We start from the raw sequence: 23,888 nt of genomic DNA on the forward strand, positions 1-23,888 counted from the left end.
AAAGACACGACACTGAGGAGTGGCTTCCGTCTGGCCACTCTACCATAAAGGCCTGATTGGTGGAGTGCTGCAGAGATGGTTGTACTTATGGAAAGTTTTCCCATCTCCACAGAGGAACTCTAGATCTCTGTCAGAGTGACCATCGGGTTCTTGGTCACCTTCCTGACCGTTGCCCTTCTCGCCCGACTGTTTAGTTTGGTCGGGCGACCAGCTCTAGGAAAAAGTATAGTTGGTTCCAAAATTCTTCCATTTAAGAATGATGGAGGGCACTGTGTTCTTGGGGACCTTCAATGCTGCAGAATTGTTTGGGTACCCTTCCCCAGATCTGTGCCTCGACACAAGCCTCTTGGAGCTCTACGGACAATTCCTTCGACCTCATGGCTTGGTTTTTGCTCTGACATGCACTGTCAACTGTGAGACCTTTTATAGACAGGTGTGTTCCTTTCCAAATCATGTCCAATCAATTTAATTTACCACAGGTGGACTCCAATCAAGTTGTAGAAAAATCTCAAGGATGATTAATGGAAACAGGATGCACCTGAGCTCAATTTAGAGTCTCATAGCAAAGGGTACTAAATACTTATGTAAATAAGGTTTTTCTGTTTTCTGTTTTTAATAGACTCAGTAAAATGTCTAAAAACCTGTTTTCACTTTGTCATTATGGGGTATTGTGTGTAGATTACTGAGGATTTATTTTAGTTTAATCAATTTTAGAATAAGGCTGTAATGTAACAAAATTTGGAAAAAGTCAAGGAGTCGGGCACTGTATGTGTTTGTCTCTTCCTTGCCAGGCCAGTTTGTACCAGAGCACCACATTAATTAGTATCTTATTACTTTTGAAGCATATCATTTTAAAATACATGTACCAGGTCAACAGTGGTCTCGACTCCATCTTTTTAAAGGAGACTACTGTGTTGAGGTCTGATCCTGATTCCTGTGAGATCAGGTCAATAATGGTCTGTAACACGATGACTCTAGTTTTCTCTTCCTCCTCCAGGCCAGTTTGTCCCAGAACACCACACCCTGCCTGGCCACAAGTCCTACCTGATGGTCCCGGACCACCTGGGGGGGATAGAGTTCGACATGCAGCTCATCTGGAGCGCCCAGTCCTTCGACTCTCCCTACCAGCTCTGGAAGGCCACCTCCTCTTACAGCAGGTCAGTACACAGACATACTCTTATATACAGTTATAGATATAGATACATAGATATTCCAAGTCCTTTGCCTCTCCCTACCAGCTCTGGAAGGCCACCTCCTCTTACAGCAGGTCAGTACACAGACATACTGTTATATACAGTTATAGATATAGATACATAGATATTCCAAGTCCTTTGACTCTCCCTACCAGCTCTGGAAGGCCACTTCCTCTTACAGCAGGTCAGTACACAGACATACTGTTATATACAGTTATAGATATAGATACATAGATATTCCAAGTCCTTTGACTCTCCCTACCAGCTCTGGAAGGCCACCTCCTCTTACAGCAGGTCAGTACACAGACATACTGTTATATACAGTTATAGATATAGATAAATAGATATTCCAAGTCCTTTGACTCTCCCTATCAGCTCTGGAAGGCCATTTGCTCTTACAGCTGGTCAGTAAGGGTTACTTGGTGGACAGACTTTTGTTCCAGCCCAACGCTAACATGACTGATTTCTCTAAGTTCTGGAGAATTAGTGACCAACTGGAGTTCGAACGCAGATCTCCTGGTCATCACAAAAAAATGTGTTAGCCTGCTGTGTTAAGCTAAAGCCTAGGCATCAGCCTGGGGACCCAATGCAAGTCCTCATGTCTCAGGCAAGGTTATATGAATTATCTCTGTTACAAGGGCTTACCAAATGTTTTGCTCTCTTGTGTTCCAGGAAGGACTACTCCGGTGAGTACACAGTGTTTCTGATCCCATGTACCGTGCAGCCCACCCAGCCCTGGACCGATCCTGGAGACAAACCTATGTCCTGCACTGCCCACGCCCCAGAGAAGTATGTCACCTCAAAAATTATTATGGGAGGGGTTGAGGTTAGCTGAAGTATGGGTCTAAAAACAAAGAAAAGATAACTCATGTAAAATATACTGTGTCTGTAAAATGTACACTACCGTTCAAAAGTTTGGGGTCACTTAGAAACGTCCTTGTTTTTTAAAGAAAAGGAAAAAAAATGTCCGTTAAATAACATTAATATGATCAGAAATACGGTGTAGACATTGATAATGTTGTAAATGACTATTGTAGCTGGAAACGGCTGATTTTAATGGAATATCTACATAGGCGTACAGAGACCCAATATCAGCAACCATCACTCCTGTGTTCCAATGGCACGTTGTGTAGGCTAATCCAAGTTTATAATTTTAAAAGGCTAATTGATCATTAGAAAACCATTTTGCAATTATGTTGGCACAGCTGAAAACTGTTGGTCTGATTAAAGAAGCAATAAAACTGGCCTTCTTTGGACTAGTTGAGTATCTGGAGCATCAGCATTGGTGGGTTCAATTACAGGCTCAAAATGGCCAGAAACAAAGTGCTTTCTTCTGAAACTCGTCAGTCTATTCTTGTTCTGAGAAATGAAGGCTATTCCATGCGAGAAATTGCCAAGAAACTGAAGATCTCGTACAACGTTGTGCACTACTCCCTTCACAGAACAGTGCAAACTGGCTCTAACCAGAATAGAAAGAGGAGTGGGAGGCCACTGAGCACAACTGAGCAAGAGGAAAAGTACATTAGAGTGTCTAATTTGAGAAACAGACAACTCACAAGTCCTCAACTGGCAGCTTCATTAAATAGTACCCACAAAACACCAGTCTCAACGTCAACAGTGAAGAGGCGACTCCGGGATGCTGGCATTCTAGGCAAAGTTGCAAAGAAAAAGCCATATCTCAATAAAAATAAAGATTAAGATAGGCAAAAGAACACAGACACTGGACAGAGGTACTCTGCCTAGAAGACCAGCATCCCGGAGTCACCTCTTCACTGTTGACATTGAGACTGGTGTTTCTTTAATCAGAGCAACAGTTTACAGCTGTGCTAACAAAATTGCAAAATGCTTTTCTAATGGTCAATTAGCCTTTTAAAATGATAAACTTGGATTAGCTAACACAATGTGCCATTGGAACACAGGAGTGTATCAAGTGTGGTAGCGGGTAACGGTTCTTAACTGTGATGTCATTGAGTCCCCGGTAGTCAATGCACGGGTGCAGGGTCTTGTCCTTCTTCTCCACGAAGAAGAACCCTGCGTCGGCGGTAGAGGAAGAAGGATGGATAAATCCAACAGCTAGGGAGTCCCTAATGTAGGTATCCATAGCCTTGGTCTCCGGTCCCGACAGATAGTACAGACGTCCCCGGGGCGGCGTGGTGCTAGGAGGAAGGTCAATCCCGCAGTCATAGGGTCGGTGCGGCAGAAGCGACGTGGTCCTTGCTGAACACCTCCCGGAGGTCCTGGTACTCTGCAGGAATGGCGGAGAGGTCCGGGGCACCTTCCGGGCCCCAAGGAAGACAGGGCGGGTTGTGCTGACTTCAGGCAATGGGCGTGGCAGAATGGGCTCCAGCCCATGATGGCACCAGTAGACCAGTTAATGAGGGGATTGTGTCGTTGGAGCCAGGAGAATCCCAATACCATGGGAATCAGAAGGGACTTGATGTGGTTCCCTGTGGTTCCCTGACTCCTTTAGGTTGACGGGAGTGGTGTTGTGGGTGACTCTGCCTATAGAGCGCCCGTCCAGCGCTCTAACGTCCATCGGAATGGAGAGGGGCTGAGTGGGGATGTTCAGCTCGGACCCCAGGGTAGCGTCCAAAAAGCTCTCATCGGCTTCAGAGTCAATGAAAACCGGAGAGATTTGGACTGGTCAACCCACAGCAGAATAGCATGAAAAGGGGTGGGTGCGTGCAGGGGAAGCAGGAACCTTCTCCATATGGCCCATCAGAGTCCTTGCTCCAACCGGTGAGCCTGGTTTCTTTAAAGGACAAGAGTACACGAAATTACCAAGAGTCCCGCAATACAGACAACTCTTTATGTCGATCCTGTATTGCTGTTCCGCTGGCAACAGCCCAGCTCTGCCTAGTGGCATAGGCTTAGGAAGCTGTGACTTGGCCGTCTTCGGCAGCCCTCGGGGCAGTTCGGGAAACCTCGGGTTCTCTCGGCAACGAGACCATCAGGAGCTTCCCGAATGACTCGGAGGGCAAGGTGGGATCCCTGGGCGTGCGAGTGAAATCCAATTTCCTCTGCCACCATCGTTCCCGTAATCGGCCATTGATACGGATGGTCAAAGCGATGAGGGAATCGAGCTCCGTAGGTAACTCCCGGGCTGCAAGCTCGTCTTTGACCTCTTCCGAGACGCCGTGCAGGAACATATCAAACAGTGCCTCTTGATTCCAAGCACTCTCTGCTGCCAACGTGCGGAAATTCACCGCATAATCAGCTACACTGCGGGAGTCCTGCCGAAGCTGGATTACCTCTCTCCCGGAGAACTGGGCATCAAAGACCTTCCTCACTTCTCCCACAAACCCCTCCAGACTAGCGCATATGGCCGGCTGTTGTTCCCACACGGCAGTAGCCCAGGCGAGAGACCTCCCGGACATCAGCATGATGAGGTAGGCTATCTTGGAGCGATCCGAGGGGAAGGAGGAGGGCTGAAGCTCGAAGACAAGGGCACACTGAGCTAGGAACGCCCGGCAGGTGCTCAGCTCTCCATTGAAGCGTTCCAGAGGAGGTAAGCGTGGCTCCTGAGAAGGTGGAGTGAATGATGAGACGGCAGTTGCTAGCAGCTGAGTCACTGAGGAGCTGTGGGGTTACCACCATGGTAGGCGGTCTCCCAGACAACCCGTGGAATTGGCAGGCTCATGGTCAGGTCAGGCAGAGGTCGATAATCCATAGATGGGGCAATGGTACAGGACGGCAGGCAGGCTCAGGATCAGGGGCAGGCAGAGTGGTCAGGCGGGCAGGTACAGGGTCACGACAGGCAAGGGTCAAAAACCAGGAGAACGAGAAAAGAGAAACTGGGGATAAAGCAGGAGCTTATACAAAAACGCTGGTTGACTTGACAAACAAGACAAACTGACAAACAGAGAACACAGGTATAAATACACAGGGGATAATGGGAAGATGGGCGACACATGGAGGGAGGTGGAGACAATTACAAAGACAGGTGAAACAGATCAGGGTGTGACAGAGTGATGGTTGCTGATAATGGGCTTCTGTACACCTATGTAGATATTCCATAAAACATCTGCCATATCCAGCTACAATAGTAATTTACAACATTAACAATGTCTACACTCTATTTCTGATCAATTTGATGTTATTTTAATGGACAAAAAAATTTGCTTTTCTTTCCAAAACAAGGACATTTCTAAGTGACCCCAAACTTTTCAACGGTAGTGTATATTGTGGTGTTCCTCAAGGATCCATCCTTGGACATTTGTTATTTACTTATTATTGACCTTGCTTGCTCTCTGTCTGTAATAAGTTGAAACTAGAGTGTTTAAACCAGAGTTCTAGGAATGGTTATGCTGCTCTACATATAGCAAACTGACTGGCTTGCCTCCCACCAGGTTCCAGTTACCTATAGCCTTCCAGCAGACCAACCTGCCCTCCCTCCCTCCCCCACAGGTTCCAGTTACCTATAGCCTTCCAGCAGACCAACCCTCCCTCCCTCCCCCTCAGGTTCCAGTTATCTATAGCCTTCCAGCAGACCAACCCTCCCTCCCTCCCCCTCAGGTTCCAGTTACCTATAGCCTTCCAGCAGACCAACCCTCCCTCCCTCCCTCCCCCTCAGGTTCCAGTTACCTATAGCCTTCCAGCAGACCAACCGGCCCTCCCTCCTTCCCTCCCCCTCAGGTTCCAGTTACCTATAGCCTTCCAGCAGAACAACCCTCCCTCCCTCCCCCACAGGTTCCAGTTACCTATAGCCTTCCAGCAGACCAACCTGCCTTCCCTCCCTCCCTCTCAGGTTCCAGTTACCTATAGCCTTCCAGCAGACCAACCTGCCCTCCCTCCCTCCCTCCCCCACAGGTTCCAGTTACCTATAGCCTTCCAGCAGACCAACCTGCCTTCCCTCCCTCCCTCCCACTCAGGTTCCAGTTACCTATAGCCTTCCAGCAGACCAACCTGCCCTCCCTCCCGCCCTCCCCCACAGGTTCCAGTTACCTATAGCCTTCCAGCAGACCAACCTGCCCTCCCTCCCTCCCCCACAGGTTCCAGTTACCTATAGTTTTCCAGCAGTCCAACCTGCCTTCCCTCCCTCCCTCTCAGGTTCCAGTTACCTATAGCCTTCCAGTAGACCAAACTGCCCTCCCTCCCTCCCTCCCCCACAGGTTCCAGTTACCTATAGCCTTCCAGCAGACCAACCTGCCTTCCCTCCCTCCCTCCCTCTCAGGTTCCAGTTACCTATAGTTTTCCAGCAGACCAACCTGCCTCCCCTCCCTCCCTCCCCCTCAGGTTCCAGATACCTATAGCCTTCCAGCAGACCAACCTGCCCTCCCTCCCTTCCTCCCCCACAGGTTCCAGTTACCTATAACCTGCCTCCCTCCCCCTCAGGTTCCAGTTACCTATAGCCTTCCAGCAGACCAACCCTCCCTCCCCCTCAGGTTCCAGTTACCTATAGCCTTCCAGCAGACCAACCTGCCCTCCCTCCCTCCCTCCCCCACAGGTTCCAGTTACCTATAGCCTTCCAGCAGACCAACCTGCCCTCCCTCCCGCCCTCCCCCACAGGTTCCAGTTACCTATAGCCTTCCAGCAGACCAACCTGCCCTCCCTCCCTCCCTCCCTCTCAGGTTCCAGTTACCTATAGCCTTCCAGCAGACCAACCCTCCCTCCCTCCCCCTCAGGTTCCAGTTACCTATAGCCTTCCAGCAGACCAACCTGCCTTCCCTCCCTCCCCCTCAGGTTCCAGTTACCTATAGCCTTCCAGCAGACCAACCTGCCTCCCTCCCCCTCAGGTTCCAGTTACCTATAGCCTTCCAGCAGACCAACCCTCCCTCCCCCTCAGGTTCCAGTTACCTATAGCCTTCCAGCAGACAAACTTTCCCTCCCCCTCAGGTTCCAGTTACCTATAGCCTTCCAGCAGACCAACCTGCCCTCCCTCCCTCCCCCACAGGTTCCAGTTACCTATAGCCTTTCAGCAGACCAACCTGCCCTCCCTCCCTCCCCCACAGGTTCCAGTTACCTATAGCCTTCCAGCAGACCAACCCTCCCTCCCTCCCCCACAGGTTCCAGTTACCTATAGCCTTCCAGCAGACCAACTGGCCCTCCCTCCCTCCCCCACAGGTTCCAGTTACCTATAGCCTTCCAGCAGACCAACCTGCCTCCCCTCCCTCCCTCCCACACAGGTTCCAGTTACCTATAGCCTTCCAGCAGACCAACCCTCCCTCCCTCCCCCTCAGGTTCCAGTTACCTATAGCCTTCCAGCAGACCAACCCGCCCTCCCTCCCTCCCCCTCAGGTTCCAGTTACCTATAGCCTTCCAGCAGACCAACCTGCCTCCCTCCCCCTCAGGTTCCAGTTACCTATAGCCTTCCAGCAGACCAACCTGCCCTCCCTCCCTCCCTCCCCCACAGGTTCCAGTTACCTATAGCCTTCCAGCAGACCAACCTGCCCTCCCTCCCTCCCTCCCCCACAGGTTCCAGTTACCTATAGCCTTCCAGCAGACCAACCTGCCTCCCCTCCCTCCCTCCCCCACAGGTTCCAGTTACCTATAGCCTTCCAGCAGACCAACCTGCCCTCCCTCCCTCCCCCACAGGTTCCAGTTACCTATAGCCTTCCAGCAGACCAACCTGCCTCCCTCCCCCTCAGGTTCCAGTTACCTATAGCCTTCCAGCAGACCAACCCTCCCTCCCCCTCAGGTTCCAGTTACCTATAGCCTTCCAGCAGACCAACCTGCCCTCCCTCCCTCCCTCCCCCACAGGTTCCAGTTACCTATAGCCTTCCAGCAGACCAACCTGCCCTCCCTCCCACCCTCCCCCACAGGTTCCAGTTACCTATAGCCTTCCAGCAGACCAACCCTCCCTCCCTCCCCCTCAGGTTCCAGTTACCTATAGCCTTCCAGCAGACCAACCTGCCCTCCCTCCCTCCCTCCCTCTCAGGTTCCAGTTACCTATAGCCTTCCAGCAGACCAACCTGCCTCCCCTCCCTCCCTCCCCCTCAGGTTCCAGTTACCTATAGCCTTCCAGCAGACCAACCTGCCTTCCCTCCCTCCCTCCCCCACAGGTTCCAGTTACCTATAGCCTTCCAGCAGACCAACCTGCCTCCCCTCCCTCCCTCCCTCTCAGGTTCCAGTTACCTATAGCCTTCCAGCAGACCAACCTGCCCTCCCTCCCTCCCCCACAGGTTCCAGTTACCTATAGCCTTCCAGCAGACCAACCTGCCTCCCCTCCCTCCCTCCCTCTCAGGTTCCAGTTACCTATAGCCTTCCAGCAGATCAACCTGCCCTCCCTCCCTCCCTCCCCCTCAGGTTCCAGTTACCTATAGCCTTCCAGCAGACCAACCCTCCCTCCCTCCCCCTCAGGTTCCAGTTACCTATAGCCTTCCAGCAGACCAACCTGCCTTCCCTCCCTCCCCCTCAGGTTCCAGTTACCTATAGCCTTCCAGCAGACCAACCCTCCCTCCCTCCCCCACAGGTTCCAGATACCTATAGCCTTCCAGCAGACCAACCTGCCTCCCCTCTCTCCCTCCCCCACAGGTTCCAGTTACCTATAGCCTTCCAGCAGACCAACCGGCCAGTCCCAGTGGTATACTCCCTCAACACTGAGTTTCAGCTGTGCAACAATGAGAAGGTGTTCATGATGGACCCGGCCATCTCCGACATGTCCATGGCTGAGATGGACTACAAGGGAACCTTCTCTATGGGTACAATGACTGTTCCACACATCACTGGGCAAACTCAAAGTGGGATCTTAAAGTCTGAGAAAACTTACTCATTGAAACATAAAGTGATTTATGTCAATGTCATATGTGGCTTTCAGTTTAGCTTGACTTTTTTCAGATGTAATAGATAATAGATGTTTTATTGTCACATACACTGGACAGGTACAGTGTAATGTGTTGTTTTACAGGGTCAGCCATAGTAGTATGATAGGTGTTGTTGTACAGGGTCAGCCATAGTAGAATGATAGGTGTTGTTGTACAGGGTCAGCCATAGTAGTATGATAGGTGTTGTTTTACAGGGTCAGTCATAGTAGTATGATAGCTGCAGTGTAATGTGTTGTTTTACAGGGTCAGCCATAGTAGTATGATAGGTGTTGTTGTACAGGGTCAGCCATAGTAGTATGATAGGTGTTGTTTTACAGGGTCAGTCATAGTAGTATGATAGCTGCAGTGTAATGTGTTGTTTTACAGGGTCAGCCATATTAGTATGATAGGTGTTGTTTTACAGGGTCAGTCATAGTAGTATGATAGGTGTTGTTTTACAGGGTCAGCCATAGTAGTATGATAGGTGTTGTTGTACAGGGTCAGCCATAGTAGTATGATAGGTGTTGTTTTACAGGGTCAGCCATAGTAGTATGATAGGTGTTGTTGTACAGGGTCAGTCATAGTATTATGATAGGTGTTGTTGTACAGGGTCAGCCATAGTAGTATGATAGGTGCAGTGTAATGTGTTGTTTTACAGGGTCAGCCATAGTAGTATGATAGGTGTTGTTGTACAGGGTCAGCCATAGTAGTATGATAGGTGTTGTTGTACAGGGTCAGCCATAGTAGTATGATAGGTGTTGTTTTACAGGGTCAGTCATAGTAGTATGATAGGTGTTGTTTTACAGGGTCAGCCATAGTAGTATGATAGGTGCAGTGAAATGTGTTGTTTTACAGGGTCAGCCATAGTAGTATGATAGGTGCAGTGAAATGTGTTGTTTTACAGGGTCAGCCATACTGTAGTGGTACTGCGTCCCTAGAGCAAGTTAGGGTTGTTAGTGTCTTGCTCAAGGGCTCATTGACAGATTTTTCACCTTGTTGACTCGGGTATTCTAACCAGTGACCTTTCGGTTACTGTCCCAACACTTTAGCCGCTAGGCTACCTGCCTGATATTTAATATATATTGCAGTTTGTTTACTGTCCCAACACTTTAATCGCTAGGCTACCTGCCTGATATTTAATATATATTGCGGTTTGTTTACTGTCCCAACACTTTAATCGCTAGGCTACCTGCCTGATATTTAATATATATTGCAGTTTGTTTACTGTCCCAACACTTTAATCGCTAGGCTACCTGCCTGATATTTAATATATATTGCAGTTTGTTTACTGTCCCAACACTTTAATCGCTAGGCTACCTGCCTGATATTTAATATATATTTCAGTTGGTTTACTGGCCCAACACTGTAAGCGCTAAGCTTCCTGCTTAATATGTAATATATACTGCAATTTGGTTACTGGCCCAACACTGTAAGCGCTAAGCTTCCTGCCTAATATTTAATATATATTTCAGTAAATGTATTGTGTGTATTGAATACATTTCTATATGTATATATATATATACACAGAAATGTATTCAATACATACAATACATTTACTGAAATATATATTAAATATTAGGCAGGAAGCTTAGCGGTTACAGTGTTGGGCCATATATATTGCCTGTTGTATGTAATGCATTTTTGCCAATCTGTATCACATTATATAATAAACCTTATGTATCACCTAACCTAGCATCTCTCTGCTGCCCCTACAGGCCAGACGCTGTACGGCAGGGTGCTGTGGAACCCGGAGCAGAACCTGAATGCAGCCTACAAGCTGCAGCTGGAGAAGGTGTACCTGTGTACGGGACGAGATGGATACGTGCCTTTCTTCGACCCCACAGGGACTCTGTACAACGAGGGCCCTCAGTACGGATGCATCCAGCCCAACAAACACCTCAAACACAGGTTCCTGATCCTGGTATGGGTGGCTCCTGTTATTTAACTTCCATTGTCCTCTAATATTGGTGTACTATTGTTCTATGTTGTCTATTTTGCACTCGCTCAGCGTATATCAGAAGAATGTTATATTATATTTTTTGTGGTTAGTGAAATGCGCTCTGATAATCTGTTCAGTGTGTTTGCAATGAAGACAACCTGAAGTGCCGCTGCTTGTCGATTCCACATATCCCATTTAGCAGACGCCTTTATCCAAACTGACTTGTATTACAGAGTGCATACATTGTTAGTACGTTGTCTCTCTGCAACTTGAACCCACGACCGAGGCGTTGCTAGGCAAGGCTTTTGATTTGTCTGTGCTATGTCACCGCCACCCATGTGATCTGACAAACTGGTCTTTTCACCTGTCTCGGTGTGTAGTCATAGTTTTAAGAGATATATTCAAAGACTGTGAGCTATTCAAATAGGAGGAATCTTATTGTTGTGCGAGTCAGGGCACTGGTATCGTAGTGTTGGATTGTTTACGCTAATGTTTACAATAGTGGGAGTAGGCTTCTGTTATGAATGCTGGAAACTACAAGTTTACTGAAACAACTTTTGAGATTTAAACAACAATTGTATATTCCACATCCATAGCCGATGTAACTGCTTTTATCCAGCAGTTAGACAACCCTGTTAGCATGTATGTTAGCATGTATGCTAGTGTTTATACGGTATAGATGTAGATACTGTTAGCATGTATGTTAACATGTATGCTAGTGTTTATACGGTATAGATGTAGATACTGTTAGCATGTATGTTAGCATGTATGCTAGTGTTTATACGGTATAGATGTAGATACTGTTAGCATGTATGTTAACATGTATGCTAGTGTTTATACGGTATAGATGTAGATACTGTTAGCATGTATGTTAACATGTATGCTAGTGTTCATATGGTATAGATGTAGATACTGTTAGCATGTATGTTAACATGTATGCAGTGTTTATACGGTATAGATGTAGATACTGTTAGCATGTATGTTAACATGTATGCTAGTGTTCATACGGTATAGATGTAGATACTGTTAGCATGTATGTTAACATGTATGCTAGTGTTTATACGGTATAGATGTAGATACTGTTAGCATGTATGTTAACATGTATGCTAGTGTTCATACGGTATAGATGTAGATACTGTTAGCATGTATGTTAACATGTATGCTAGTGTTTATACGGTATAGATGTAGATACTGTTAGCATGTATGTTAACATGTATGCTAGTGTTCATACGGTATAGATGTAGATACTGTTAGCATGTATGTTAACATGTATGCTAGTGTTTATACGGTATAGATGTAGATACTGTTAGCATGTATGTTAACATGTATGCTAGTGTTTATACGGTATAGATGTAGATACTGTTAGCATGTATGTTAACATGTATGCTAGTGTTCATACGGTATAGATGTAGATACTGTTAGCATGTATGTTAACATGTATGCTAGTGTTTAAACGGTATAGATGTAGATACTGTTAGCATGTATGCTAATGTTTGATATACGGTGCGGATCGGTAATGACAGCGTTGTTGTAACGTTTCTCCTGCAGGATCGGAAGCAGCCTGAAGTCTGTGACAGGTTCTTCCATGACGTTCCCTTCGAGGCCAACTTTGCGTCGGATATAACCGAACTACTGATCATGACAGCCATGCCTGGTGTTGATGGTTTTACCATGAAGGTTGATGCCCTGTACAAGGTCAGTGAAGGCCAAGACTTATAAACTGAACCATCATAATTTATTAAATGATAATATGTATGAGTTATAAATGTGTAATGTACATACTCTTCAAAAAGGTCTTCGTCAGTTTTGAGGGTTAACTTTCATAGTGATAAAACCATTAATTGATCTGATATGCGCTGTAACTTTGGCGACTACCAAGTATGTTTTAAACCTCACACTTTTAGGCTGAATGTATCAATGTGTAGGTCATACATACATAATTTATTAGCAGAATTGTTGTCTTACCTCAATTAGTCACACAAAATCCCTAGTTTGAAAGCGACTGTTTTTCTGGAAGCTGTTCTGCGCCATTCTCCCTACATTTTCCTCCACTTGGGCCAGCCTCCTAGCAAACTTGAGTTCTAGCCAATGAGCTTCAGAGCAAGCGAGAGAGAGAGCAATGAAGTGGTGTACATATGTGATGTACCACGCAATTTTTGGGGACCACTTTTGGCTCGTCAGCGCTACTTTCAGAACTACTTGCTAAAAAGTATACAAAAGTACCGGATAATCTCTTTAACTCTCTCTCTCTTGATTGACAGGTGGAGGCGGGGCATCAGTGGTACCTGCAGGTGATTTATGTGATTGGTCCAGAGTCCATCTCCGGCCCTAGGATCCAGCGTTCTCTGACCCATCAGCTTGCCCACAGCAGCGACATGGGCCGGGCTCGCAGGGACCTGACCAATCTCCTGAGCCAAAGCATCAGCTACAGCCGCGCTCGCCGGGACCTGGTGGACCAAAGCGGGCATCTCACCCTCGACGAGTCTCTGATCTATGATAACGAGGGCGACCAGACGAAGAACGGAACCAACATGAAGATTCTCCGACTCGAGGTCCCCGCTGCCTCCACATTTAACCCCCAGATGGGAGGGTCTATGGGCGGGGGTGTGGCTGCGCTGACCCTGCTGGTCCTCGTCCTGCTGGGTTCCTTTTTACTCTTCAGGAAGTGCCGACGGTCGGCTGGAAAGAAGCCGTCCAAGATGGCGGAGGAGTATCCTCTGAACACTAAGGTAGAGGTGTATCTAGAGAAGACCCTGGAGAAGAATTTCAGCTCCAAACACTGTACAGTCAGGAACATCAACCTCAACATCAACCGGAATCACGACAACGTCAACTCTAAGGTCAACGGAGGGGCAAAGGTCAACGGAGCGGCGAAGGTCAAGCAGGTCAACTTGGAGGTCAAGCTCCACAACGACAACGACGGCACTGAGGTCTGAGGATCTCCCGCCTCCCTCCGATGTTTCCCCTAGCTAGATTATTTTTCTAGACAGGGCGACAAAAGTAAGAACCTGGTCTTCCTCCTCAACGTGTCAGTTTAAACCAGTAGAATTAGCAGTTCTACACTCCACCTATTCAAGGGGAAACATTGTGAAAAATATCCTGAAGTTAAGGAGTATTTCATGACAAATCTAAAATAAATCTTGTTTAGAGTTCTGGAATAATATATTGTTCGCTAATGTATTTTTATACGACCATAATGTGAGATAAATTTTTTTTAAAAAAAGCTACGTGTGTTTTTGACGGCCAGCTATGCAGCATTTATTCAAATCATTTCACACCTGGGCTACCTCAGGAATAGAGAAATGAGTGAACTATTGCATAAAACAGGATTCAGTTTTTCCTCATTTTTTTTTAAATTAATCGTCATCGTTGGATGACGTCCAGAGACTTTGGAATCAGTCAGGGGAAATCTGCTGCCTTGTTTTCGCTTTATAACAACAACGCCAAAATGATCAATGTACGCTAGGTAGCTCAGGGACTTTTGCTGCAGCTTGTCTTGAATAGTTTAAATAGTTCAGATATATCTCTGCCTCATAATTTCATTGCCACAATATGACCGCTATGAAAGTATTAAACACACTAATGCCCCCAATCCTAACTCCACTTTCATTCATCACGCAGTCAATTCATAGAACGATTGTTAGGATTCAGGCCTATAGTGTGTTATGTTCTATTGTCCACAGCTGAAATAGCAGTGTGTTTATTATGTACACTGAGTGTAGAAAACATTAGGGAACACCTTCCTAATGAATGTCACTCCCTTTTGCCCTCAGAACAGCCTCAATTTGTTGGGGAATGGACTCTACAAGGTTTCAAAAGCGTTCCACAGGGATGCTGGACCATGTTGACTCCAACATGGCTGGATGTCCTTTGGGTGGTGGACCATTCTTGATACATACGGGATACTGTTGAGCATCTAAAATCCAGCAGCGTTGCAGTTCTTGACACACTCAAACCAGTGCGCCTTGCTCCTTCTACCATACCCCCGTTCAAAGGCACTTAAATATTATGTCTTGCCCATTTATCTACTGAATGGCACACATACACGACACAATCCATGTCTCAAATGTCTCAAGGCGTAAAAATCCTTCTTTAACCTGTCTCCTCCCCTTTCATCTACACTGATTGAAGTGGATTTAACATCAGTGACATCAATAAGGGATCATAGCTTTCCCCTGTATTCACCAGGTCAGTCTATGTCATGGAAAGAGCAGGTGTTCCTAATGTTTGGTAAACACAGTGTATATTCAAGTGCAATTAATACTACATGAAGACTCTCTCTCTCTCTCTCCTCCCTCTCTCTCTCTCTCTTCAAACCCGGTTCTCTGCCCGTGGAGATTCAGCCTACTAATAGTCTAGTGTGTTTTCATCTTTTAGACAATACCTCAACAGCTTTTTTATTTGTAATTTTCTTTATTTTCTTTAACTTTTATTTAGCTTTCCATTAGTGCCATTACATGTTGTACTGTCTCATGCAAGTAGGTCAAAGGGTAAAAAGTGGAATTCCATCGGTGAATGATTGTAATATCCACCCAATTAAGAGGACGAGAAAACGTGTTTTTTTTTTGTTTTTTTGTTTTTAATCTACTGTTTGCACTTTGAATACTACTACCGTAGATTATATAGCCTAGATAGGTTGATACCCATGGGAATAGAATCGCCAACCATCGTGGCATCATTGACTTGAATGGGGAGGTCTGTTCTACTCATTCTAGTTCTGTGTTGAAGCTCCCACTCCCCTTGGATGCAACTCTAGCCTTATAATTACTTCTACAGTGTAACAGAATGGATTTCTTGTTATTATTTTTTTTACATTTTAACATTTATTGGATAACTTGTAGTATTTTATACAACACGTGTGTCTACGTTTTTATGCCTTGCCTTCATTCTGCCAAAAGACCCAGAATTGCCTCAGTTATATTATTTGAATGTTCAATCTCACCACAACACTATGGATGTATTCCAAATAGCACCCGATTCCCTATATAGTGCATAACTTCTGTCCAGAGCCCTATATAGGGAATAGGATGCTATTAGGGATGTAGTCACTGATGATGATTATACTACAGTATGTATTATTACCATATTATTACCATATTATTACCATATTATTACCATATTATTAGCCCATATCATGTACTACTGTATGCATGGCCAACCTAGTAAATTTGCCATCGTCTGTAAGAATGACAGCTGCCTTGTTTTAATTTAACACAAACAACATTTGTGGTGTGTGTGTATGGAAGTGTTACGACATGACCAATCGATTGGTTGATTGTGACGGATAACTACTTCAGCACAACGCCTAAAAGCACGTACTGTAGGCTGCGTTTACACAGCCAGCCCAATTCTGATCTTTTTTTTCTTCCCCCCCACTAATTGGTGTTTTGAACAATTAGTTCAGCTCTGAAAAAAAAGATCTGATGTGAAAAGATCTGATATGATTGACAAGTTAGTAGGAAAATAAATATCAGAATTGGGCTGCATGTGTAAATGCAGAATGTTCTGCAGAAAACCATTTTGTTGCGTATTGATTTGTCAATAGCTCTGTCTCTCTCTGTCTCTCTCTCTGTCTCTCTCTCTGTCTCTCTCTCTCTGTCTCTCTCTCTCTGTCTCTCTCTATCTCTCGCTCTGTCTCTATCTCTCTGTCTCTCTCTCTGTCTCTCTCTCTGTCTCTCTCTCTGTCTCTCTCTCTCTGTCTCTCTCTCTATCTCTCGGTCTCTCTCTCTCTCTCTCTCTGTGTCTCTCTCTCTCGTCTCTTCTCTCTCTCTGTCTCTCTCTCTCTCTCTCTCCTCTCTCCTCTCCTTTTTTCCTCTCTCTCGCCTCTCTTCTCAGCAGCACTCGCTCTCTCCATCCTCTCCTCTCGCTCTCTGTCTCTTGTCTCTCTCTGTCTCTGTCTCCTCTGTCTCTCTCCTCTGTCTCTCTCTATCTCTCTGTCTCTCTCTCTCGCTCTGTCTCGCTCCTCTCTCTCTGTCCCCTCTTTCTCTCTCCTCTCCCTCTCTCTCTCTCTCTCTCTGTGCCTCTCTCTGCTTCTGTCCTCTCTCTGTCTCTGTCTCTGTCTCTCTGTCTCCCTCTCTCTCTCCTCTTCTCTCTGTCCTCTCCTCTCTGTCGCTGTCTCTTCTCTGTCCTCTCTGTCTCTCTGTCTCTCTCTCTCTCTCTCTCTCTCTCTCTCTCTGTCTCTGTCTCTCTCTGTCCCTCTGTCTCTCTGTCTCTCTCTGTCCCTCTCTCTCTCTGTCTCTCTCTCTGTCTCTGTCTCTGTCTCTCTCTGTCTCTGTCTCTCTGTCTCTCTGTCTCTCTCTGTCTCTCTCTCTGTCCCTCTCTCTCTCTCTGTCTCTCTCTCTGTCTCTCTGTCATAGAACGGTGTGCCTCTCAACAACAACAAAAACACATTGGGAAGTTGGGGTGATGACATTGATTTTGGTGCTATCATTTGTGGAAATAATTCCAATGCTATTAATATGATGCCTGTATTTTGGTGCCTTTTTAGTGATTAAAAACATTGAAACACACAGACACTTAATTGTTAATTCCTTGGCAGTTGATTGATTTTCGGTGTTCTCTGTAGTTTTGTAAGAATTCCAGTGAAGGTTTAAAAGTCACAACCGCTGAGATCGACCTGACGGCTGAGATCGACCTGACTAGAGCTTTTGATCTCCTATCCTTTTGACAAATGTTATTCGATCTCATTGACTGAATGCTTCCTGTTCTCTGTCACTGTAAAGTCCTATGGAGTCAAGAAGTATTTCATGTTGTTTTGATCTCCCCAGACACGGGACAGCACCAGTCCACATCACTGTTGAAATGGCAACTTTATGGGTGAGATACTACTAGTGGTGTATCATGATGTGTACATTGATAATACAATATCTTCTGAATATAAATACACTCATAACAATCTTATTAAGATATCGCTGTAAAAATTATACATAAAGCAAACAACATGTTCTATATCTACAGTGTACAAATAGATAGTCGAGAGGTAGGCCACCTCAGTTTTAATGGGCGTACCACTCCTGTACCATGGAATCGGTACATCAAAAATCTCTTCCCAACTATTTTGCAATCTGTATGGCACAGTTGTCAACATCCTGGTCCTCAAATGAAACTGGTATACTTTCCTATTTATGCTATTTTTATTCCTCCACCAGTTTTGATCCTTTATATTGGGCAGACAGACCAGTTTCCTACCTCCTCCCACTGCCACCTGCCTTCTCCATTTCTGGTCTAATGCTGTAATTAATTGCAATCAATTGTAATCAAATGCTGTACTCTTGGATTGAGCAGACTTTCCCGTACAATTCTGATAACTCCATGAAGGACATAACTTTACCATTACAATTTACAATATAATTTAAGAACAAAATACCATTTTCAAACATCTTTCCCATAAATACAGGTATTTTATCAAGCAGCACATTTGAGTTCAGCCATAATATTTGTTGTAATATTTGTTCTATCTTTTCTCTCTGTTTCCTGGTGTTTGATACAGTCAGTGTGCTGTATTTTCATGAACTTATTTGAACGTATATCAATAAAATAAAAAAAAACATTTCTGAATACCATTTGGTAATAAACACAAGACTGTTTCCAACATGTTCTGTAATGTGTCCTTTAAAGGCACAGAGATCTTTGGCATTTGAAGGGTTCAATCTGCGATTTCTACAACAACTTTTAGACAATTGAATTACATACCCATTGATTCCTGAAGAATACAACTTAGAAATGCTTCATGAGCTTAGTTCAGCCGTTGTACCCCTTTCAGAATCCTAAAATATAAACTTGCTTTACTACCCCTGTTTGTGAAACAGTGGAGGGGGAGTGTCCACTTTGTTTTGTTTGAACTGCAGACTGCCCCTTTAAAGCAGACTATTTACACTCAACATGCAATTTCAAAATTCCCCACTAGAGGTCGTCATTCACTCAGGAGAGGCCTCCTCATAAGGGCCCTGCTGCAACTGTCAGTCAACTAACAGGGTAACTGTAACCAGGCCGGTAGAGAACTAAGAATCGGCAAACTTGATGTAAGGATTCATGGAAATATCATGAAACATATACATATGCCTTCAGAAAGTATTCACACCTATTGAGTTGTTACACATTTTTTTGTGTGTTACAAAGTCAGATTAAAATTGATTTTATTGTCTTTTGTCAACGATCTATACAAAATAAAATACAAATGTTCAACCTCTGTCAAGTTGGTTGTTGATCATTGCTAGACAGACATTTTCAAGTCTTGCCATAGATTTTAAAGTTGATTTTTAAGTCAAAACTGTAACTAGGTCACTCTGGAACATCAATGTCATCTTGGTAAGTAACTCCAGTGTATAATTGGCCTTGCATTTTAGGTTACTGTCCTGCTGAAAAGTGGATTTGTCTCCAAGTGGCTGGTGGAAAGCAGACTGAACCAAGTTTTCTTCTAGGATTTTGCCTGTGCTTAGCTCGCTTCCTTATCTTTTTATCCTAAAACAATTCCTAGTCCTTAACGATGACAAGCATACCGATAACATGATGCAGCCACCACCATGCCTAAAAATATGAAGAGTGGTACTCAGTGATGTGTTGTGTTGGACTTGCCCTAAACATAACGCTTTGTATTCAGGACAAAAAGTTTATTTCTTTGTCATGTGTTTTGCAGTGTTACTTTAGTGCCTTGTTGCACATTTCTGTACAGGTTTCCTTCTTTTTACTCTGTCATTTAGGTTAGTATTGTGGAGTAACTGCAATGTTGTTAATCCATCCTCAGTTTTCTCCAATCACAGCCCTTAAACTCTGTAGCTGTTTTAAAGTCATCATTGGCCTCATGGTGAAATCCCTGAGCGGTTTCCTTCCTCTCCATCAACTGAGTTAGGAAGGACGCCTCTATCTTTGTAGTGACTGGGTGTATTGATACACCATCCAAAGTGTAATTAATAACTTCACCATGCTCAAAGGGATATTCAATATCTGCTTTTCTTTTTACCCATCTACCAATAGATGCCCTTCTTTCTGAGGCATTGGAAAACCTCCCTGGTCTTTGTGGTTGAATCTGTGTTTGAAATTCCCTGCTCGACTGAGGGACCTTACAGATAATTATATGTGCGGGGTACAGAGATGAGGTAGTCATTCAAAAATCATGTTCAACACTATTATTGCACACAGAGTGAGTCCATGTAACTTATTATGTGACTTGTTAAGCACATTTTTACTCCTGAACTTATTTATGTTTGTCAAAACAAAGGGTTTGAATACTTACTGAGTCAAGACATTTCAGCTTTTATTTTTTATTTTTTTTGTTGCTTTCAACTTTGACATTATGGGGTATTGTGTGTAGATCAGTGACACACAATCTAAATGTAATCTATTTTTAATTCAGGCTGTAACACAACAAAATGTGGAAAAAAATTCAAGGAGTACGAATACTTTCTGAAGTCACTGTAGCCAAAAGCTGCCACATGTCAAAACCATTCATCCAAGTAAATTCAATAGAATGAATGTTTAGTGGGAATCGTTCTTCCTCTCTCATGCGATTGGTACACAGCACTGTGACTTCTTGGCTGTCTTTTATCATCGTGTTGAATTTTCCCACACGCTATATGACTCTGAATGTGTTTAATGGCTGTGCTGTTAGCCAGTCACGCACCACCTAACTTTTTTGTTTCTATCTTGAGCTACCCTCATATTTTATAACCTCGTCCCGTCATTATTATTCTAACAATAAAGAACATGAATTATGAACATGTAACTTCTGGCGTTCTTGTTCAAGCTGTTTGCCTGTTCTACTTCACAGAGATTACAAAGCACTTTACTTCTTCTAAGCTTTTTCCTGTTGACGGATGATTTGAGGATGTGGAGGGTGGGGGGGGGGGCGGGATCCTCACAAAAAGAAAAAGCGTATAAAAATAATGCATTACTACCAACCTGCTTTTTTTGGAAATATGACAATCAGTTCACAACTAGTGGAAATCGTGACAATTAGTATCTTGGCCATTGCCTTATTAACTGAAACAAGTTCGACATATGCGTGAACTACATTTAGCACTTCTAAAAGTCCTTCCTAATTACAGAATCTATGCTCATTGTGATGTAATCTACCTCACACTATGCAGATGAGTCACAGTGGCTGGTCTAAACAGTGAATTGTTTGAGAGTTGTGTTTAGTAGAAGTGTTGTTTAAAACAGAGCAGCTTGTTGGTTTGGCACGCAGTAGAAGCTTCAGTGAGTCTTGCTGAATATAATTGTGTGCGCCTGGTTAACTACTGATAAAGTCTTCCCATTGGTACATCAGTTCCCAGTATTTTCTTCTTTTAAACGAACTTAAAACAGCTCAAATTAATGTGTCTCGTAATACATGCAAATGTGACATAAATCATCTTGTTTAGCCTCCATTTTGTTATTGTTGTGAATGTTGGCTTGTGTGTGTGTGTGTGTGTGTGTGTGTGTGTGTGTGTGTGTGTGTGTGTGTGTGTGTGTGTGTGTGTGTGTGTGTGTGTGTGTGTGTGTGTGTGTGTGTGTGTGTGTGTGTGTGTGTGTGTGTGTGTGTGTGGCATTATGTTGTTAAACATAATTACAATCCTCTTTTGAACGGAGAAGTAGATGATTAAACATGCATACCACTTAGGAAAGATTAGCACTGCTTCACTGATTGAGATAGCTGGGAGAGAGGACAGATAGATTGGGGGATTCTCAGAAGAAGAAGTTAACTGCTACACTGATTAAGATAGCTGGGAGAGAGGACAGACAGATTGGGGGATTCTCAGAAGAAGAAGTTAACTGCTACACTGATTAAGATAGCTGGGAGAGAGGACAGACAGATTGGGGGATTCTCAGAAGAAGAAGTTAACTGCTACACTGATTAAGATAGCTGGGAGAGAGGACAGATAGATTGGGGGATTCTCAGAAGAAGAAGTTAACTGCTACAGTGATTAAGATAGCTGGGAGAGAGGACAGAGAGATTGGGGGATTCTCAGAAGAAGATCCTTGGTGATTTGTATTTATTATTGATTCCCATTAGCTGCTGCCTCGGCTACTTTCTCTTCCTGGTGTCCAAACACATTAAGGCACTTACATGGCACTCATGTCTTAAAGAAAGGAGAAGTTTAGGAAAGAGTATAGAGATGGATATATATATATATATATATATATATATATACTGTATGTGCTGGCGGGGTGCTTGTGAATGTTGAAGAATTTACATTGAGGAAAGGAGACATTCACAATGTCATTTATAGTCAATACTCTGTGTATTTTACAGTCAATACTCTGTGTATTTTATAGTCAATACTCTGTGTATTTTACAGTCAATACTCTGTGTATTTTATAGTCAATACTCTGTGTATTTTATAGCCAATACTCTGTGTATTTTATAGTCAATACTCTGTGTATTTTACAGTCAATACTCTGTGTATTTTACAGTCAATACTCTGTGTCCTGTACAGTCAATACTCTGTGTATTTTACAGTCAATACTCTGTGTATTTTATAGCCAATACTCTGTGTATTTTATAGTCAATACTCTGTGGATTTTACAGTCAATACTCTGTGTATTTTATAGTCAATACTCTGTGTATTTTACAGTCAATACTCTGTGTATTTTACAGTCAATACTCTGTGTCCTGTACAGTCAATACTCTGTGTATTTTACAGTCAATACTCTGTGTCCTGTATAGCCAATACTCAGTGTGTCTTGAGACTTGACGACTGTATCAGTTCACATTTCCCGGGTTGTAAACTATTAGGTTAGTAATAAGTAGGGCGAGGCAAGCTAAGCCTTCCTGCTGAATGTGTTCCATGTATGGATATCACGCGAATGCAGATGAGTTTAATCAACCGTTTCATACATAATGTGGTTGTGTGAGTGTGTTCATTGTCGTTTTCACATTTTCAGATGTCGGGAAATACCTATTTTTTTGTTGTTCTTTTAAGCCCCCCGGAGAAAAACACACCCGTTTTGAAATTTGGGGTTGGATACTAACGCACGTTTTCAACGATCTGATTACACCTGTCCGTTCAGATGCTGATTGGCCCACCCTGAAGAGGCTGCAGGCGAATGGCCGAAAGCCAGCTGTGGTGTCGGAGTTGATTGGACCTCCTCGTTGAGGAGCGATGAGGAACGGGGGGGGGGGGGGGGGGGGGGGTAGCCAATCAATACCTACGTAGTAATGAGGCTTTGACTTTATAAAGGATTTTACTATATTTATTTTTTGATCATCATTCAGAACAACACATTCAACTCATATGTTTAAAATCTGACATCTTTCTGATATGTTTCACCACATTCACACACACTTCAATACAATACAGTTTAATACACTTCAATTCAGGACAATACAGTTCAATATTGTACAATACACGTCAATATAGTTCAATACAGTACAATACACTTCAATACAGGACAATATACTTCAACACAGGACAATACACTTCAATAAACTTCAACACAGTTCAATACAGTACAATACACTTTAATACAGTACAATACATTTCAATACATTTCAATACACTTCAATACAGTTCAATATTGTACAATACACGTCAATACAGTTCAATACAGTTCAATACAGTTCAATACAGTTCAATACACTTCAATACAGGACAATATACTTCAACACAGGACAATACACTTCAATACCAAACAATGCACTTCAATAAACTTCAATACAGTACAATACAGTACAATACACTTTAATACAGTACAATACACTTCAATACAGTACAATACACTTCAATACAGTACAGTACACTTCATCATTTACAGTACAATACATCATCTAAAACACATATCAGGCACAAACATATTTGCATAGGGACCGATTTCGATCCGAGTTAAGCGTGCATGAATGGAAATGCATTTCCCTTTTTTATGCACTTTTCTGTCTCTGCATATTTCGTCCTTGAGCACGTTATTCACCCCGTTCTTTCCTTCGGGGGTGGAGTTAGAATAGATGGAGGTGTGGCGGAGGTGTGTCTACAGATATGCCGTATTCTGACCATGACTTAATGCCCTCATTCTACCACCTTTACGCGCCAGGAAACCATG

The 23,888-nt window shown here is 44.1% G+C and overlaps 1 protein-coding gene across 1 annotated transcript in view; it reads left to right on the forward strand.

Moving 5' to 3' along the window:
* The window catches only part of fras1 (Fraser extracellular matrix complex subunit 1), a 306,477-nt gene extending 291,829 nt beyond the window's left edge, over positions 1–14,648 (forward strand). The window contains exons 64-69 of the mRNA XM_029718140.1: positions 998–1,157; positions 1,866–1,982; positions 8,667–8,833; positions 10,651–10,856; positions 12,423–12,569; positions 13,136–14,648. Of these exons, the coding sequence (XP_029574000.1) occupies positions 998–1,157; positions 1,866–1,982; positions 8,667–8,833; positions 10,651–10,856; positions 12,423–12,569; positions 13,136–13,810 (1,472 nt within the window). The 3' untranslated portion in view covers positions 13,811–14,648. The remainder of the gene's footprint in view (positions 1–997; positions 1,158–1,865; positions 1,983–8,666; positions 8,834–10,650; positions 10,857–12,422; positions 12,570–13,135) is intronic.
* The last annotated feature ends 9,240 nt before the right edge of the window (positions 14,649–23,888 follow it).

Source organism: Salmo trutta, chromosome 27 (assembly GCF_901001165.1).
Source record: "Salmo trutta chromosome 27, fSalTru1.1, whole genome shotgun sequence".
Taxonomy (NCBI): domain Eukaryota; kingdom Metazoa; phylum Chordata; class Actinopteri; order Salmoniformes; family Salmonidae; genus Salmo; species Salmo trutta.